Source organism: Magallana gigas, chromosome 6 (genome assembly GCF_963853765.1).
Source record: "Magallana gigas chromosome 6, xbMagGiga1.1, whole genome shotgun sequence".
Taxonomy (NCBI): domain Eukaryota; kingdom Metazoa; phylum Mollusca; class Bivalvia; order Ostreida; family Ostreidae; genus Magallana; species Magallana gigas.
Genome location: NC_088858.1, coordinates 6,500,569 through 6,515,517, shown reverse-complemented (window position 1 = coordinate 6,515,517; position 14,949 = coordinate 6,500,569). Strand labels below are relative to the sequence as shown.

Here is a 14,949-nt window from a genome sequence, read left to right as displayed (position 1 = left end):
TGGATCCAAGCACTATTGATATCGAACTCTAGTCTCGTTCAACCAGAGGCTCGGCTGTCTCCGTTAATCTCCGACAAGCAAAAGAGCCTATCTGCTTGTCGGAGATTTACGGAGACAGCCGAGTGTTTGGTTGAACGAGGCTATATTAAACTCTGGCGTACGAATACATGAGTATAAAAATTTCTTAGTTGTTCGTATTATATAAAATCTGACTATTTTCAAAGTGTTTATTGATAAGTTTCATTGAAAAACAATGCTTCAGCATACATTACTTTGAATTTTTCTATTATTTTCAAGAACTAAGTCTTGTTAGCGGTGATGATTTGTGCTTAGGTCCAAACACTGTTTCACTTTCGGTTTGCCAGAATAACTGCATAGGAGAGTTGATTAAAATCAACTCCCAAATACCAGTTCCTAACGTTCAACACATTAATTTTATGTCAAAAACTAGATTTCCACTTCAACATTCAAAATGTAAACAAAAGCTTTGTTTACATAGCGAAGAATTGTAAAAAAAAAAAAAAAAGCTTTGTAAGTCATTTCTTACTCAACGAATGATACTCAAATTTTGGCTGCTAATTAGAAATGCTTGACTAAAGAAATGCAAACATTCAAATCAGAAAAAAATTATTTTTGATCAAAATCGTGCCCATGCCTCTTTAACGCTCTTAATGTTTATTATTACCAGTACATTGTACTCACCCATCATTGACGTAAATTATAAAAACAATTGACAAAATTCAGATGACTATCCATTTAACGAAGTACATTTACCATGCAGGGATTTTTGTTGACCAGTGTTACACTATGTGTAGAAACAGTTCCGATGGAGTGGCGATTCATCGCAGAAGTCGCTGGAATCACCGCCTGGACGACAGGAATGGTGATGCTGACTCCCTTAGCATATATTATGCAGACCTTCTCCTGGAGATACCTTCAACTTCTCCTGGCACTGCTGTCTGTGTACAGTCTGGTAGAATACTGGTACAAAATATCTATCAAAGTAATTGTACATACTTCGAATATATATATATATATATATATATATATATATATATATATATATATATATATATATATATATATATATATATATATATATATATATATATATATAAACTGGTTTTAGCGAAGTCCTATGGACCAGTGGATTCAGAGTAGCTTCAAGAGATTAACGAACTCGTAATAATAACTATATCGAATTCACTATAAACATGTTTTCTTTCACAAGACTGCAGTATTTGCTAATTGAGGCTTAAAATGAAAATATACTATTTTGATACCTTTAATGATTTGATTGTTAATTTGTTAATTAAAAAAATTGTGTGAAAATAAATTCATCCAAACTATTATGTTTGATAGTAGTAAAAACTTTTTTAACTGAAAAGAAATTAGCTATAGAAGTGTTATATTTCTTTATTATTCACTTCTACGAGAATCAAACTCAGTTCTCTATATCTCTAAAAATTTGTTATATCCGAATTCGTTATAACCGTTAAATTTTGCAATTATCATATAAGAATTTTGCAGGGTACTAAAAAAACTTCGCTATATTCGATATTTTGCTATATCTGTGTTCGTACTAAACGAGTTTCTCTCTCTCTGTTTATATATATATATATATATATATTTATATATATATATATATATATATATATATATATATATATATATATATATATATATATATATATATATATATATATATATATATATATATATATATATAATCCAAAATGAGTGAAAGGTGATATCACACAGTATAAATAATCAAAAAAGAAAATGAACAGTTCCAAAGTTTCTATTCACTAGCGCTTTCTGGATTTACATCCTTCTTCAGGTGAACGTACATAAGTTATGTACATTCACCTGAAGAAGGATGTAAATCCAGAAAGCGCTAGTGAATAGAAACTTTGGAACTGTTCATTTTCTTTTTCTTTTTTGATTATATATATATATATATATATATATATATATATATATATATATATATATATATATATATATATATATATATACTTTAAAACTTTCATTATCAAGATGTGTTTCTTTCAGGCTGTATGACGAATCTCTAAGATGGCTTATGGCAAATGGTCGTTTGGACGAGGCAGAAAAGGTGGTACGGAGGGCCGCTAACATGAACAAAACGTCCTTTAAGCAAGTAATCAATATCGTCAAAACTAAAATGCGTGAAATGGAAGCTCTGGATAAAGAAAACGGTGCAATAATGGTCGCATCTGACTCTGGTGCTGTGATTGAAACCTACATCCCCAAAAATACTGAAGTCAGAAAGTATTCAATGATTGACATATTGCGGGATCGACTAATACTTATTAATTCCGCCATACTTTGGTTTGTATGGTAAATAGACACGTTTGACCTATAGTTCATTTTTTTGCACTTAGTAATGAAGTTGGTTTAAGATCACCTGAATCAAAGGTATAGGTAAGCGTTTCTGATCACCTGTTGTCCGTTGTCTATCTGTCTGTCCGTCCGTCTGTCCATATGTCTGTCAACCTTTACATTTTTGACTTCCCCTTTAGAACTACAAGACCAAATTTAACCAAACTTGGTACAAAGTATCATTATGGAGCAGAAAATGTAGATAATTAAGATAAAGAGCAACATTCTTTTGAAAAGGGAGATAATTGCGAAACAGTGAAAAAGTGTGTGTGTCTTCTTTATCTTCTCAAGAACCGCTGCACCAAAACTGCCAATATTTACATTAAAGCTGGTACATATAGTGAAGATTCTAAAATTGTTAAAATCGTGACCCCAGTTTGATACTGAAGCCCAAAGACAGGTTCATAATTTATCATAAAAAAATTGGAAATATTTGAAAATCTTCTTATCTGGTACTAGAATGCTACAATTTGTGATATTACTGCAAGCATTCTAGGGTAATTTAGATACTAAATTGTGAAAAGCGTGATCCCCATACTAATACCGGGGTCCCACGAAGTATTCAAAGTTTAATATACTTCACTTTGGGATATTACTTTGAAAGCATCCTAAAAAATTGTGTAAATTCTAAATTGTGAAAACCGTGACCCCTAGACTAATACTGGAGCCTCAAGAGGGGTTTCAAAGTTTAACATAGAAATATATAGGAAAAATATTTGAAAATCTGATTAAGTACTACAATGCTACAGTTTTTGATATAACTATGAATACATCCGAAAAGTTTGTGTAGATTCTAAATTTTTAATACTATGACCCCTTGACTAATAATAGGGTCCCAAGACGGGTTCAAATTTTAACAAAGAGATACATTGGGGAAAAGTTTAAAATCTTCTCAAAAACTACAATGCTATAATGTGTTTTATTTCCATGCAAGCATCCTGAGATAGTGTAGATTCTAAATCGTTAAAATCTTTTTCATTTAAAAAGTCTCCAAATTAAAAAAAGTATTTCTTTTAAAGGAATAATAGGATATCATTGGTCAGCTTTTAGTTAGATCTAATGTAATGCAAAAGCATTACATGCGATAAACATGATAAATAGATCACACTCTTTTGTTGATTAACGAAGCAGCAAAATTTACTCAGAGGAGGCAAAGTGTACTTCCAATTAAAATTTTTATGCAAGCAAACAAAACGAGGGGGGGGGGGTGGAATCTTTATGTAATTGTTCCATTCTCAAAACAAGCCCATTAGAATAATAATTTTAGTAACCTACATCTAATTAAAGATTTACATGTAGCTGATGAACGATAATGGAAAAAGATTGGCAGACACATGTGGACAATTTGGTGATAGGTGCGACCCTCTTCTCTCATAAAGATATCTACAAGAAAACTTGGAACTCACCCAATAGATGGGACTAAAATCAGATTCATCATATCATCATCAACAGTCGATGGATACACTCACTTGAAAATGTCTTAGTAAAAAGAGGTGCAGATGATGGTGGTGATTACTACAGCTGAAAAAGGCGGAAAAATTGAAAGACGGAACGAAACTGAGATTTAACATCACCCATCTAGAAGAAAAAAAAGTTTACCACCTTGCTTAAAAACAGATTTCAAGTACTAGGTGATATTGGTAAAGAATTGACGAACACCCCTGTGAGAACATCTGGGAAAGCATCAGGAAAGTTTTTACCCACGTCAGCAACACAGTATTAGATGTTAAAAAGAAACAAGAAAAAAACTGGATTGATGCCAACAGCTGGACCCTTATTGACAACAGGAGACATCGAAAAGAGAAAATGATGAATGCGAAATCATATAGACTGTTGGAAAATTATAGTAAAGAATATTGTAAAGCCAAACTTAGGCATGATAGAAGATCAAATTTAGACAAAGAAGCAAATGAGACAGAGAAGCAGCCCAAAGAGTTAGTGAAGTTTACAGAATCACAAGAGATCTCACTTGAAGCTACTCCAAATACAGTGGTACTGAGAAAGATAAAAACGGAAATAAAATAACATCAGAAAACCCTAAACTCGAACGTTGGGCAGAACATTTTATCCAAGTACTCAATCGCCTCGAACCAACAGAAACATCATCTGTTGATGAGAACTTTCGGGAACAATTAGAAAGAACTTGAACCACCTATGAAGGAAGAAATCAAGAGAGCATTTAACAAACTTAGAAACAACAACGCTCCAGACATAGACAGTTTAGAGAGTGTACTGTTTGAAGCCTATCCCAAGATAGCTACAGACCAGCGACATGTCCTGTTCACAAAAATATGGGAGTTAGAGGCGTTTCCAAATGACTGGCATAAGGGACTTATTGTAAAGTTGCCAAAGAAGGCTGATAGAATAGACAGTTCAGACTGGCGTGATATAACACTCCAATCGATTCCTAGTAAAGTCTTTTGCAAAATAATCTGCAGTGGCTTAGTGAAGTAATGGATTACAAACTAAGGAAACAGCGAGCAGGATTCAGACCAGATGCAGGATGCATAGACCATATCTTTACTCTGTGCAACATCAAGGAGCAATGCATCAAATGGAACAGCAAATTGACCTGAACTTTATCGACATTGAAAAAAGCGTTTGATAGAGTGCATCGTACTGGCGAAACAAGATCACCAACCAGGCACTGTACGAGAAAACAGCTAAAAGAAATATCATGATCCAAATAAAACAAAGAAGATTGAGATGACTTGGACATACAGTAAGAAGGGAGCCAAATAACATCTCAAAAGTAGCGTTAAAATGGACTTCATCTGACGGGAAACGCCAGAGGGGAGGACCAAAGGAAACTTGGAAAAGTACTCTGACCACCGAGTTAAAAACCGCTGGAAAGACCTGGGGAGAAATGGAGAAAATCGCTTAATTAAGACCGTTATCACTGGAGGTCTCTGGTTACAGCCTTATGCACCACCAGGTGCAAAGAGGATAAGTTAGTCAGATTGAAGCTGTCACTGCATAGTAATCAAAGTAATGCGAGGCGCAAATCCAATGCGAGTGCAAAAAGTAAAATTTGCCGCATGCCTCATAAGGACACACATGTGATTGGCCGAAGCCGATCACAAAAAGAAAATAATGATAAGATTATTGATTAGCTATTTTGAATATTTGATCCCGACATCAATGAGTCACACTTATTCAGAATCAATGTTCACTAATTTCCAACAACTGAAGGGTGTGGATCTTTGTTCTTGGTACTGATTCACAAACACACAAAATAAGAAAGACAAAATATAAGAACAAGGATTTTTTTTTTACAATGTAGCATCTTTGATAGTCGTTGATGACTTTCTACGTTTAGTTTATAACACAGCTGAGAATGCAACCTCTAATGGCAACAGGTTAAGATTCTTCGTTACACCATTATTTGAATCTTTCTTTCAAATGTAATTTTAAAACCACTGAGACCATTTTAACTATGTAAGCGTCGTCGTAAATTCATTATCTTATATACAGGTTACAGTGACCTTGTTTTAACTTTTTGTACTTATTTGTAGTTTATTTTAGAATTTAGTTACCTTTAATACGTTGATGCGTTGAATAATAAGATTGATCTAAGGTTAGGATATCTAAAAAGTAAGCTTCTTTTAATGTATTGTTTAATTTAATGTCAAATCTTCGAATAAATGAGATTTTACCTAAATATTTCAAAATAAAATGATACAAGAACTACAGTTCAGGATGGCGATGTAGCCCACGGACAGCAAACTAGTGTATATAATTTCCTGACATATAAAGGAATTGATGATATGATCTTTCCTCAGTTACTGACGTCACATTTTAAAGATTTTTTTTTTTATCAAAATACCAGTCAATGAAGTACAATTCAAATCGATAAAAGGGAAAACCCCAAAATTTCTATATTGATCTTCATCTGTTAATACCCAGAGATGGTTTATACTCCATTCGGAAGTACCGGGACACCTCGCACAATTCTTTAAGGTTATCAACTTGGGTACTTTATGTTGTTTGCAATGCGAAATCACCGTACTTTGGTTGGTTATGTATGTACCTGAAGTGGTAATGGGGGGGGGGGGGGTCAAAACTGATAGACGGGACTTTTTAAATTTAGTTATGACCTGGAAATCTAACTCATTCTGTGATTTCATTTCATTTCTTGCAAAATACATTCCACAAACACTTTCAAGAGATTTAACTTTGAAAATATTAAACTTTTTATGACAAAACAAACACCACAGATATATCGCTATCAATTTCTAATTGTTTGATCAATGTTCATTTAAGAATCATACGAAATCAACTTCTTTTTACTAACTTAGTGGTGTACGATGTTTATTTGCGTGTTTATAAGAGAACCTTTTGTTTTTAGTTTGCTTTTAATATTAATCCATTAATTCAGGGTGACAAACAGTCTTACATATGCCGGACTGAATCTGATTTCTGCCACACTGTATGGAAACCGTTTCGTGAACTTCTTTCTTCTAAGTGCCATTGAATATTTCTCAGCCTTGACAGAATTTCTTCTGTTAAACAGGTAAAACATAATAATAATCTTCATTAAGTTTAATTTAAACTGAAAATTAAGAACGTTAGTTATTAGAAATACTGAATATTGAGAAAAATATTCATAAATTAGTTTATAAGTCAAAACCGTACGCAACTTTTTTGCACAATAAAAATACTTTTTAATATGAATGGAACTGTAGCTGTACGGTTTCTCAACCCACATTTCCCGTAAGGCTATAGTTGTGCAACTAATCTGTACTTTACATATCAGAATTTGTGTCGATATCTTATCGATGTCACGTCGGCGTTATGAAACTCCATAATGATTATTTTGCATTAATCATTAATGTCGTATTATTGAACCTTGGTGTCGATATCGACGATATCGGATCAATATCTATTTGCCAACATCAAATACAAATAATCAGGAACGATATCGGTGTTGATATCGTCATATTGTGTACAATATCCTCGATATCTACATCGACATCATAAATGTATTGCAACCTATTTCAGGTTCGACAACTATATCTCATTTTTTGTATGATGTCGTCGATACATTAATTTAATACAACTTATCAGGTTCAATTTTGATATCGATATCGTCATTTTGTGTTCGATATCGACATCATAGTGGTCTAGGACATGTATGATGATAATGATAACAATTTGCTTCCTTACATTGTCTTTATTTAGAACTGATCTCTTAAAACTGTAAATGTTCTGCAAATTTGATTTAGAAACTTAAAAACCAGTCACATCTATAAGTAATATTTTTAACGTTGCGTTAATTCCTTAATTAATAAACGACGTCGACATTATTTTTGAAATAATCAATATAAAGTGAACTCACAACCAAATTAAGTAGTGTAGTTAGTTTATTACAGTAGTAAAAAATATCGACACAAATATCCTGTTCGTTGCTTGCAAATCTATTATAGATGTCAACTGTTTAAAATTCATGTGCAAAAGAAAACAGCATTCTTAAACATTGAATGATATTGTAAGCTCTTTGTTTACACCAATTTTCATGGAGCCATTCCTACCGATAAAATGTAGGTCTACTTTCCGACATTGCGAAAATACTATTAAAGACGTACGCGATGCTTTAAAGAATTGAATAGAAACAACTGACTGTTCTAACTTAAGTGATTTTAAAAGTGTATTTGACAAAGGGGACGAGAATGAAGAAGGTTGGAAATAACGTTTGACGCATTAAGAAATGAATTGGTCAGGATATTATAATGCTGAATTTTACTTTTTTCTTTAGAATTGGGAGGAAAAAAACCGTGATTATGCTGATGGGAATTGCTGGGGGATCCCTTTTAATCTCTACGCTGATATCGTCGTTGCAAGGTATACAAAATTAATTTCCATTCACTTTTAATGTGATCCTTTGTAAAAATTCTTTTCTTTAAAAAACGACTTTGATGTCATCCATTGTATTTAATCTTAGTCTTCGTTGATTTAAAGGTGGTGTGGGACACCCCCATAATGTGATGTACTGCCCATCGAAATAAACGATACAATCAAGTATAAATTCATATACATGTAATATGTTTGCCCCAAAATAGCTACTCAACAGTGAAGCGTAGTGGGTTAGAGTTACTAAAAAAGAAGAGCAATAACTATAATACGTAGGTCATGAGTTCGAATCCCACTGAGCCTTTTTTTTTTATCTTTCCAAACATTTTAAAATCATTTTTGGATAAGAAAATTAAATGTGTCATAACACAATATAATCCTAACTCCTTTAAGACAGTTCTATAATCTTGCCATTTATTCAAAGATCCACTACGACAAGAAATTTCAACAGAGATATTTCCTTTTCTAAATTTTGATAGATTTTGTCACACAAATCACTTTCATGAACCCTTTCAGACGTTTTCTTTCGTTCATATTGTAGGGGAGAGCTCGGCCCTAGGATACCTGGCAACGTTCTTCGTGGTGATGGGAAAGTACGGTATTACCGGGGCGTTCAGTTCCGTCTTCTTGTTTACGTCCGAGCTACACCCCACAAATCTCAGGTATTTGACAATGTTGGTGTTTAAGTACTATCATTAATTAGCGATGTGTGAAAATATTGAATATAGGAACAGATTTGAATAAAAACTTTTTCATTCGTGGTATTGTTTACAGGAATTCTGGATATGGATTTGCCTGCGCTTTTGCCGGTATTGGCGGTGCTTTGGCTCCTTTTGCAAATACTTTTGTAAGTGTTTACACAATTAAAAGCATGTAATTGTAGGGAATGTTCTGTCAACCAAAAAAAATATAAATACATAAATAACAATAATTACATTTGGCGTTCTTAAAAAATGTTTAACGATATAAGATGTTAAGATCAATTCTATGTAAGAATCAAAATTCGTTGGCCACGCATAGTCACGGATTTTCTTCATACTTGGCAATTTGATAGACTTTGGTGAGTCAAAAAGCCAAACACCATTTGTTTGTTGCTATGTGGTCCCGTTGCCATGGTAACCGAGGGTAAAGATGTAAAAATGGCATTTTAATGCTTATTTGAGAACATATTGTGAGTAATGTGCAGAACTTGGGGTTTCCAGGGTAGAATATATTATAAAAAATAGATGTCATTTTTCACAAGAAAGAAAAAAATTCATGGAGAAACGCATATTTTTAGAGTGTTTCCATGGTTAATAAACAGAAATTTTCAAATCTGTTTTCTTCATTTAATTTGAATAAAAAGTGCAAATCTTGGAATTTTTGGTAAACACTATTATGATTTTGCAATTAAAAATTAAAATATGAAAATTGAGAACCGTTGCTATGGTAACAAGCTAAAAAATAAGGAAAATTATAATATTTTTAGGCGTCTTTAAATGGATATTTTTCACTTATAATGAATAAATACATAAAATCAAATGGTGAGAAAAAATAAAGTATGGCCTTAACTTTAATGAGATTTGAAAAAAATCTGAAATTTTTTAAAAATAACTGCCTTTGCTATGGACTTTTCTAAAAGTAAGAATTTCTGTGTGATTTTTTATGCAACTTAATTTTCCATAGCAACAACACTTCTCTGTTGCATAACAAAGGTTTTTGTGGTGTATAATGAAAATTTAGATATTGCATAGACATTAATATGGATGTTAAAAATTTAACAGTTTCCCATTTGGGCTTATTAAAAAACCCGCAGAAAACTGATTTCAAAAATTTGTAACGGTTTCCATGGTAACATTTTAAAAGAATTGGTCTCTCCATCAATTTTCTTATATAATTAAATAATTGAAAATAGGACAAAGGCTGTTTTATGTCTGTGATAGTTTACATTAGTGGGCAAAACCTTCTAACATGGCTTCAATGTAGGTAAGTGTTGCTATTTTCCCATCTTTAGCCTCGATTACCATGGCAACAGTTACCCCCAGCAACCAACTTTTAGTGGTTTTTGCGTTTTACACCTACATGTAGGTGTGTCCATGTATGAAATATAAGGAAAATTGGTGACTATGCGTGGCCAGACCCTTTTATAAATCATCGATTCTTACATAGAATTGATCTTAAAGTTAAGTGGTCTTGTTTGTTTGGCAAAATTGCCAAAATACTTTTAATCATATAAGGTATTTGATTATTGAAAGTCTTATTAAAGGAACTAACACGGTGTCGTCTAGTAGAAAGTGTATATTATTAATATGATCAATGGAGGTGATAAAAGTGTTTGCACCAATAACGTTTTTATCACCTGATGTAATGCGTTTAAAATTGATGACTTTTAGCACAGCTACGTGGCATGGGGACCCGGTGTGGTATTCAGCATCATGTGCTTTCTGTCCGCCATTATGACATTTCATCTACCGGAAACACGTGGCCGAGAACTTCCGACCAGTATAGAAGAACTTAAAACGTGGTATAAAGAACACAGCGGCATCCAAGCCTTGGGGACCAAACAAAACAAAGACACTGTCGAGACAAAAATAAACTAGATGTTATAATTTGTGTAATGAATTGAATTAAATGATTCACTGTATATTTGGTCTTTCTTCGTTTTTGGGAGTTGATTTTAATCAACTCTCCTATGCAGTTACTCAGGTAAACTGAAAGTGAAACAGTGTTTGGACCTAGGCACAAATCAACACCGCTGACAACATTTAGTTCTAATCAACAAATTCGCTGTAATGAGTTCTTAAGCGTCGTTCTTCAAGGAAACTCATTTCTAGATACCTTATAAATAGTCAGATTTTAAATGGTACGAACAATTTAGATATTTTTTGAAGTCGTACATTTTATGTATTCCTACGCAAGAGTTCAATTTAGTCTCGTTCAACCAGACGCTCGGCTGTCTCCGTAAATCTCCGACAAGCATAGAGTCTCTCTTGCTTGTCGGAGATTAACGGATACAGCTGAGAGTCTGGTTAAACGAGAGTAGAGTTCAATTTTGCTTGGATCCATACAATTTCTCAACTATTTCGATTACTAATACGTAGTTTGATGGACTAATTCTTTGAATATTACACAACATGATTGATATTGGATTTTCACGAAATTCCTGTAGGATTCATATTATAAAAATGTGCGTAATTCAAATACTTATAGGAATTTACTTGCCATGTAAAATAACATATCGTTGATTTTAAAATAAATAACAATCGATAAAATCAACTCCCGTCAGTACTTCAGTACTTTGATTTATCATTATATATCTAACTATACATATGTAAACCTCGAAGACGCTTACAATAGACAAACAGTCATCAGCAGTTAAAGAACTATGGTATCCTCATATATCATTGTTTTATTAAGTAGCAAAATCACAACAGATTTGTCCCTTAAAGACAACATACAACAAAGACCACAAGACCGCACAAAGCAAGAGTCTACAGAGACTAAGTATTGGTAATCAGATTTCAAAACGCATACACAAATAGTCAAAGAAACACACATTGAGTGGTAGGTCATTTAAAATTTTCTCTCGTTGAAGAGGTTTTGTCAGTTTAACAATAATATGGTTTTTTTAAATTTATGTAGAGAAAAATTGAGCTTAAGTATAAGAATTTCACATGAATGTATAAAAACATACCAGCAGGCCATTCTCGTCCTTTTTTCTCGTTGCTCAAAGTGAAGGTGCTTTTTGACAAGACCCACCCCCTCGAGTTAGACCCCCGGAACTGATTTTCAGATCAAAACACAAAATCTTTCAAATACATGCACACCATGCACCATTTAAACAAGATGCCCATGCGCCACATCGCTTACCTGAGTGACAATAGCCATAATATAATCAGCTTTTATTTTAGTCAATACACAACCCCCCCCCCCCAAAAAAAAAACAAACAAACAAAACAAAACCAAAGACAACAAGAACAACAACATCAACAAAATCAAATAAGCAAACAAACTTGGATAATGTAGTAGAATAGATGCTTGTATAATAGGGTTTTCTATTTTTCACTATATATTCTTATGTTTAACATTTAGCTCCTTTTGTAACAGGATGATTTTTTGTCCTGTCACATTTGTATTTGAGAAAATTTTAAGATTTTTCTATATATAATCCTATGTAAACAGTTGACACCCCCCCCCCCCCATTCTCCCCTACTGTGGCCCCATCTTACCCCTATATATGGATAATAGATTTAAAAGAATATATTTTAAGAATCTTCTTTTCAAAAACAAATTGGAAAGAAATGATGTAACTTGAATGAGGAATATATGGAGAATACCTTAGAATGCTTTCAAATAAGTAACAGTTTTATTAAGACTTAGTGTAATACAGAGAATATCAAGTTGTTTATATTGAATGATAAAATAGTATTGGTGCTTCTTCATTTTAATGAAATCTATAAACAGCCATCACGTGCACAACATGCATTTTTTAGCCATGATATTCAATCAATAAATTCAGGTCCCATTATGTCCTCCTTCTGTACCCAGATTGGATAATATTTGATCCCAAAATCCCCAGAAAAACTTGTAAGTTTCAATCTTGTGGCAAAACATCCTTTACTGAAATGCTTTCAAATGTTGCCTAATAAATAACCTCATATTTTTAGCTCACCTGAGCTGAAAGCTCAAGTGAGCTATTCTGATCACATTTTGTCCGTCGTCCGTCTGTCCGTCCGTCTGTCTGTCCGTCTGTCCGTCTGTAAACTTTTTACATTTTGAACTTCTTCTCTAAAACCGCTTATCCAATTTCAACCAAATTTGGCACAAAGCATCCTTATGGGAGGGCGAATATAAATTGCAGAAATAAAAGTCCGATCTGTATTCAAAGCGGAGAAAACCTTGAAACTGTAGAAAAAGGGGGGTGCATTTTTAAAAATCTTCTTCTCAAGAACTAATTAGTTCAATTCAACGTAGTTTAGCATAAATTATCCTTATGGGAAGGAAAATATAAATTGCAAAAATTAAGTGCTAATTCTGATTCAAATCTGAGTTATTACGAAAATAATAATAAAGGAAATGCGTGTTTCAATCAGTTTAATAGCTTCGGGCTCGGCATACGGTAAGAATTACCTACGGTAAAATGGGTAGGCAAGACTTGGTCTGAGCAAAACAAAAGATTGGCAGGTATTAATCTGCCAATCTCATTAAAATTTCGGGATATTTGATTGACCAGTATATTTGTATTCGCTGTAAATATTGCTGCAAAATAATGCGTATTTGGAATTGACGATTGCCGATCTGCCCCGGCTTTTATTTTGCCACGGCCCGAGTTTGCATACCCATTTTACCAAGACTCTTATTCCATACTTCTAAAACGAGGTTCTTTGTTTAAAGCAGCCATGACATTATACGAAAAAGGGTCGATCTGACTATGATGAATTTACTTGCTATGCAACCGTTCGCGTATGAAGGGAAATTTTTGAAACATGAAAAAAATATTGGTGCTGATTTTGTGAAGTAAATTAAGGCTAAATATTTCAATGCGTTGACAGTTTTCACACATGACGTTGGTGTTAGCTTGTTCTGATTTTCGTTTCGTTTTCATTATTTATGCTTTGTAACCTGGGAACTTTAGTCTGTATTTCGTGATTTTTACGTTTAAAATAAAACAGAGACTATGGTAAATCAAACAGTTAACAGTTTACCTGCGCAAATTAAGCAAAATCTGATGTAGGGGTACTGAAGTACAATTCATTCTATCGGTAAGTCGGCATTATCTTTTGCGTAATGGTAGATTAATGCAATAGGTTTTGTTGAGATAAAAATAAATTGTGTTCTTGATTTGTTATATATGTAGTGCATGTTTCTTGTGTTTATTTGTTACCCTACAATGTCTATTTACTAACCATATTTGAGTGTTAAGTTTCGAATTATAAGCAAGATACAGAGATTTGCTCACAATTCTATGTTTGTACACATATCTTAAAAGCTAAAGATTAAAAAAGTAAAAAAATTGTCAATATTTATTACGAAAATTTTCAAAGTCTGTTCTTCCAGAAACCAACTTATTGAATTGTAAACTTAACCTTTTTAGCTCACCTGAGGGTGGGGCCACAATGGGGGGGGGGGGGGGTCGAAGTTTAACAAATGAATATATAGAGTAAATCTTTAAAAATCTTCTTCTCAGAAACTAATCGGCCAGGAAAGCTGAAACTTGTGTGGAAGCATCCTCAGGTAGTGTAAATTCAAAGTTGTGAAAATCATGACCCTCAGGGGAAGGTTGGGGCCACAATGGGGGATCGAAGTTTAACATAGGAATATATACAGTAAATCTTTAAAAATCTTCTTCTCAGAAACTAATCGGCCAGGAAAGCTGAGACTTGTGTGGAAGCATCCTCAGGTAGTGTAGATTCAAAGTTGTGAAAATCATGACCCCCGGGGGTAGGGTGGGGCCACAATGGGGGATCAAAGTTTTACATAGGAATATATAGAGTAAATCTTTAAAAATCTTCTTCTCAGAAACTAATCAGCCAGGAAAGCTGACATTTGTGTGGATGCATCCTCAGGTAGTGTAAATTCAAAGTTGTGAAAATCATGACCCCCAAGGGTAGGTTGGGGCCACAATGGGGGGTCGAAGTTTATCATAGGAATATATACAGTAAATCTTTAAAAATCTTCTTCTCAGAAACTAATCCGCCGGCAATGCTGGAACTTGTG

At 33.5% G+C, this 14,949-nt stretch overlaps 1 protein-coding gene across 1 annotated transcript; it reads left to right on the top strand.

Annotated features, from left to right (window-relative positions):
- Positions 1–626: 626 nt before the first annotated feature.
- On the top strand, positions 627–10,876 carry LOC105340366 (organic cation/carnitine transporter 2-like). Its single transcript, XM_034470979.2, has 7 exons — positions 627–984; positions 2,056–2,361; positions 6,782–6,916; positions 8,159–8,244; positions 8,795–8,915; positions 9,028–9,100; positions 10,626–10,876. Exons 1-7 carry the CDS (start codon positions 776–778, stop codon positions 10,830–10,832), a joined length of 1,137 nt encoding a protein of 378 aa, XP_034326870.2. The 5' UTR covers positions 627–775; the 3' UTR covers positions 10,833–10,876.
- The last annotated feature ends 4,073 nt before the right edge of the window (positions 10,877–14,949 follow it).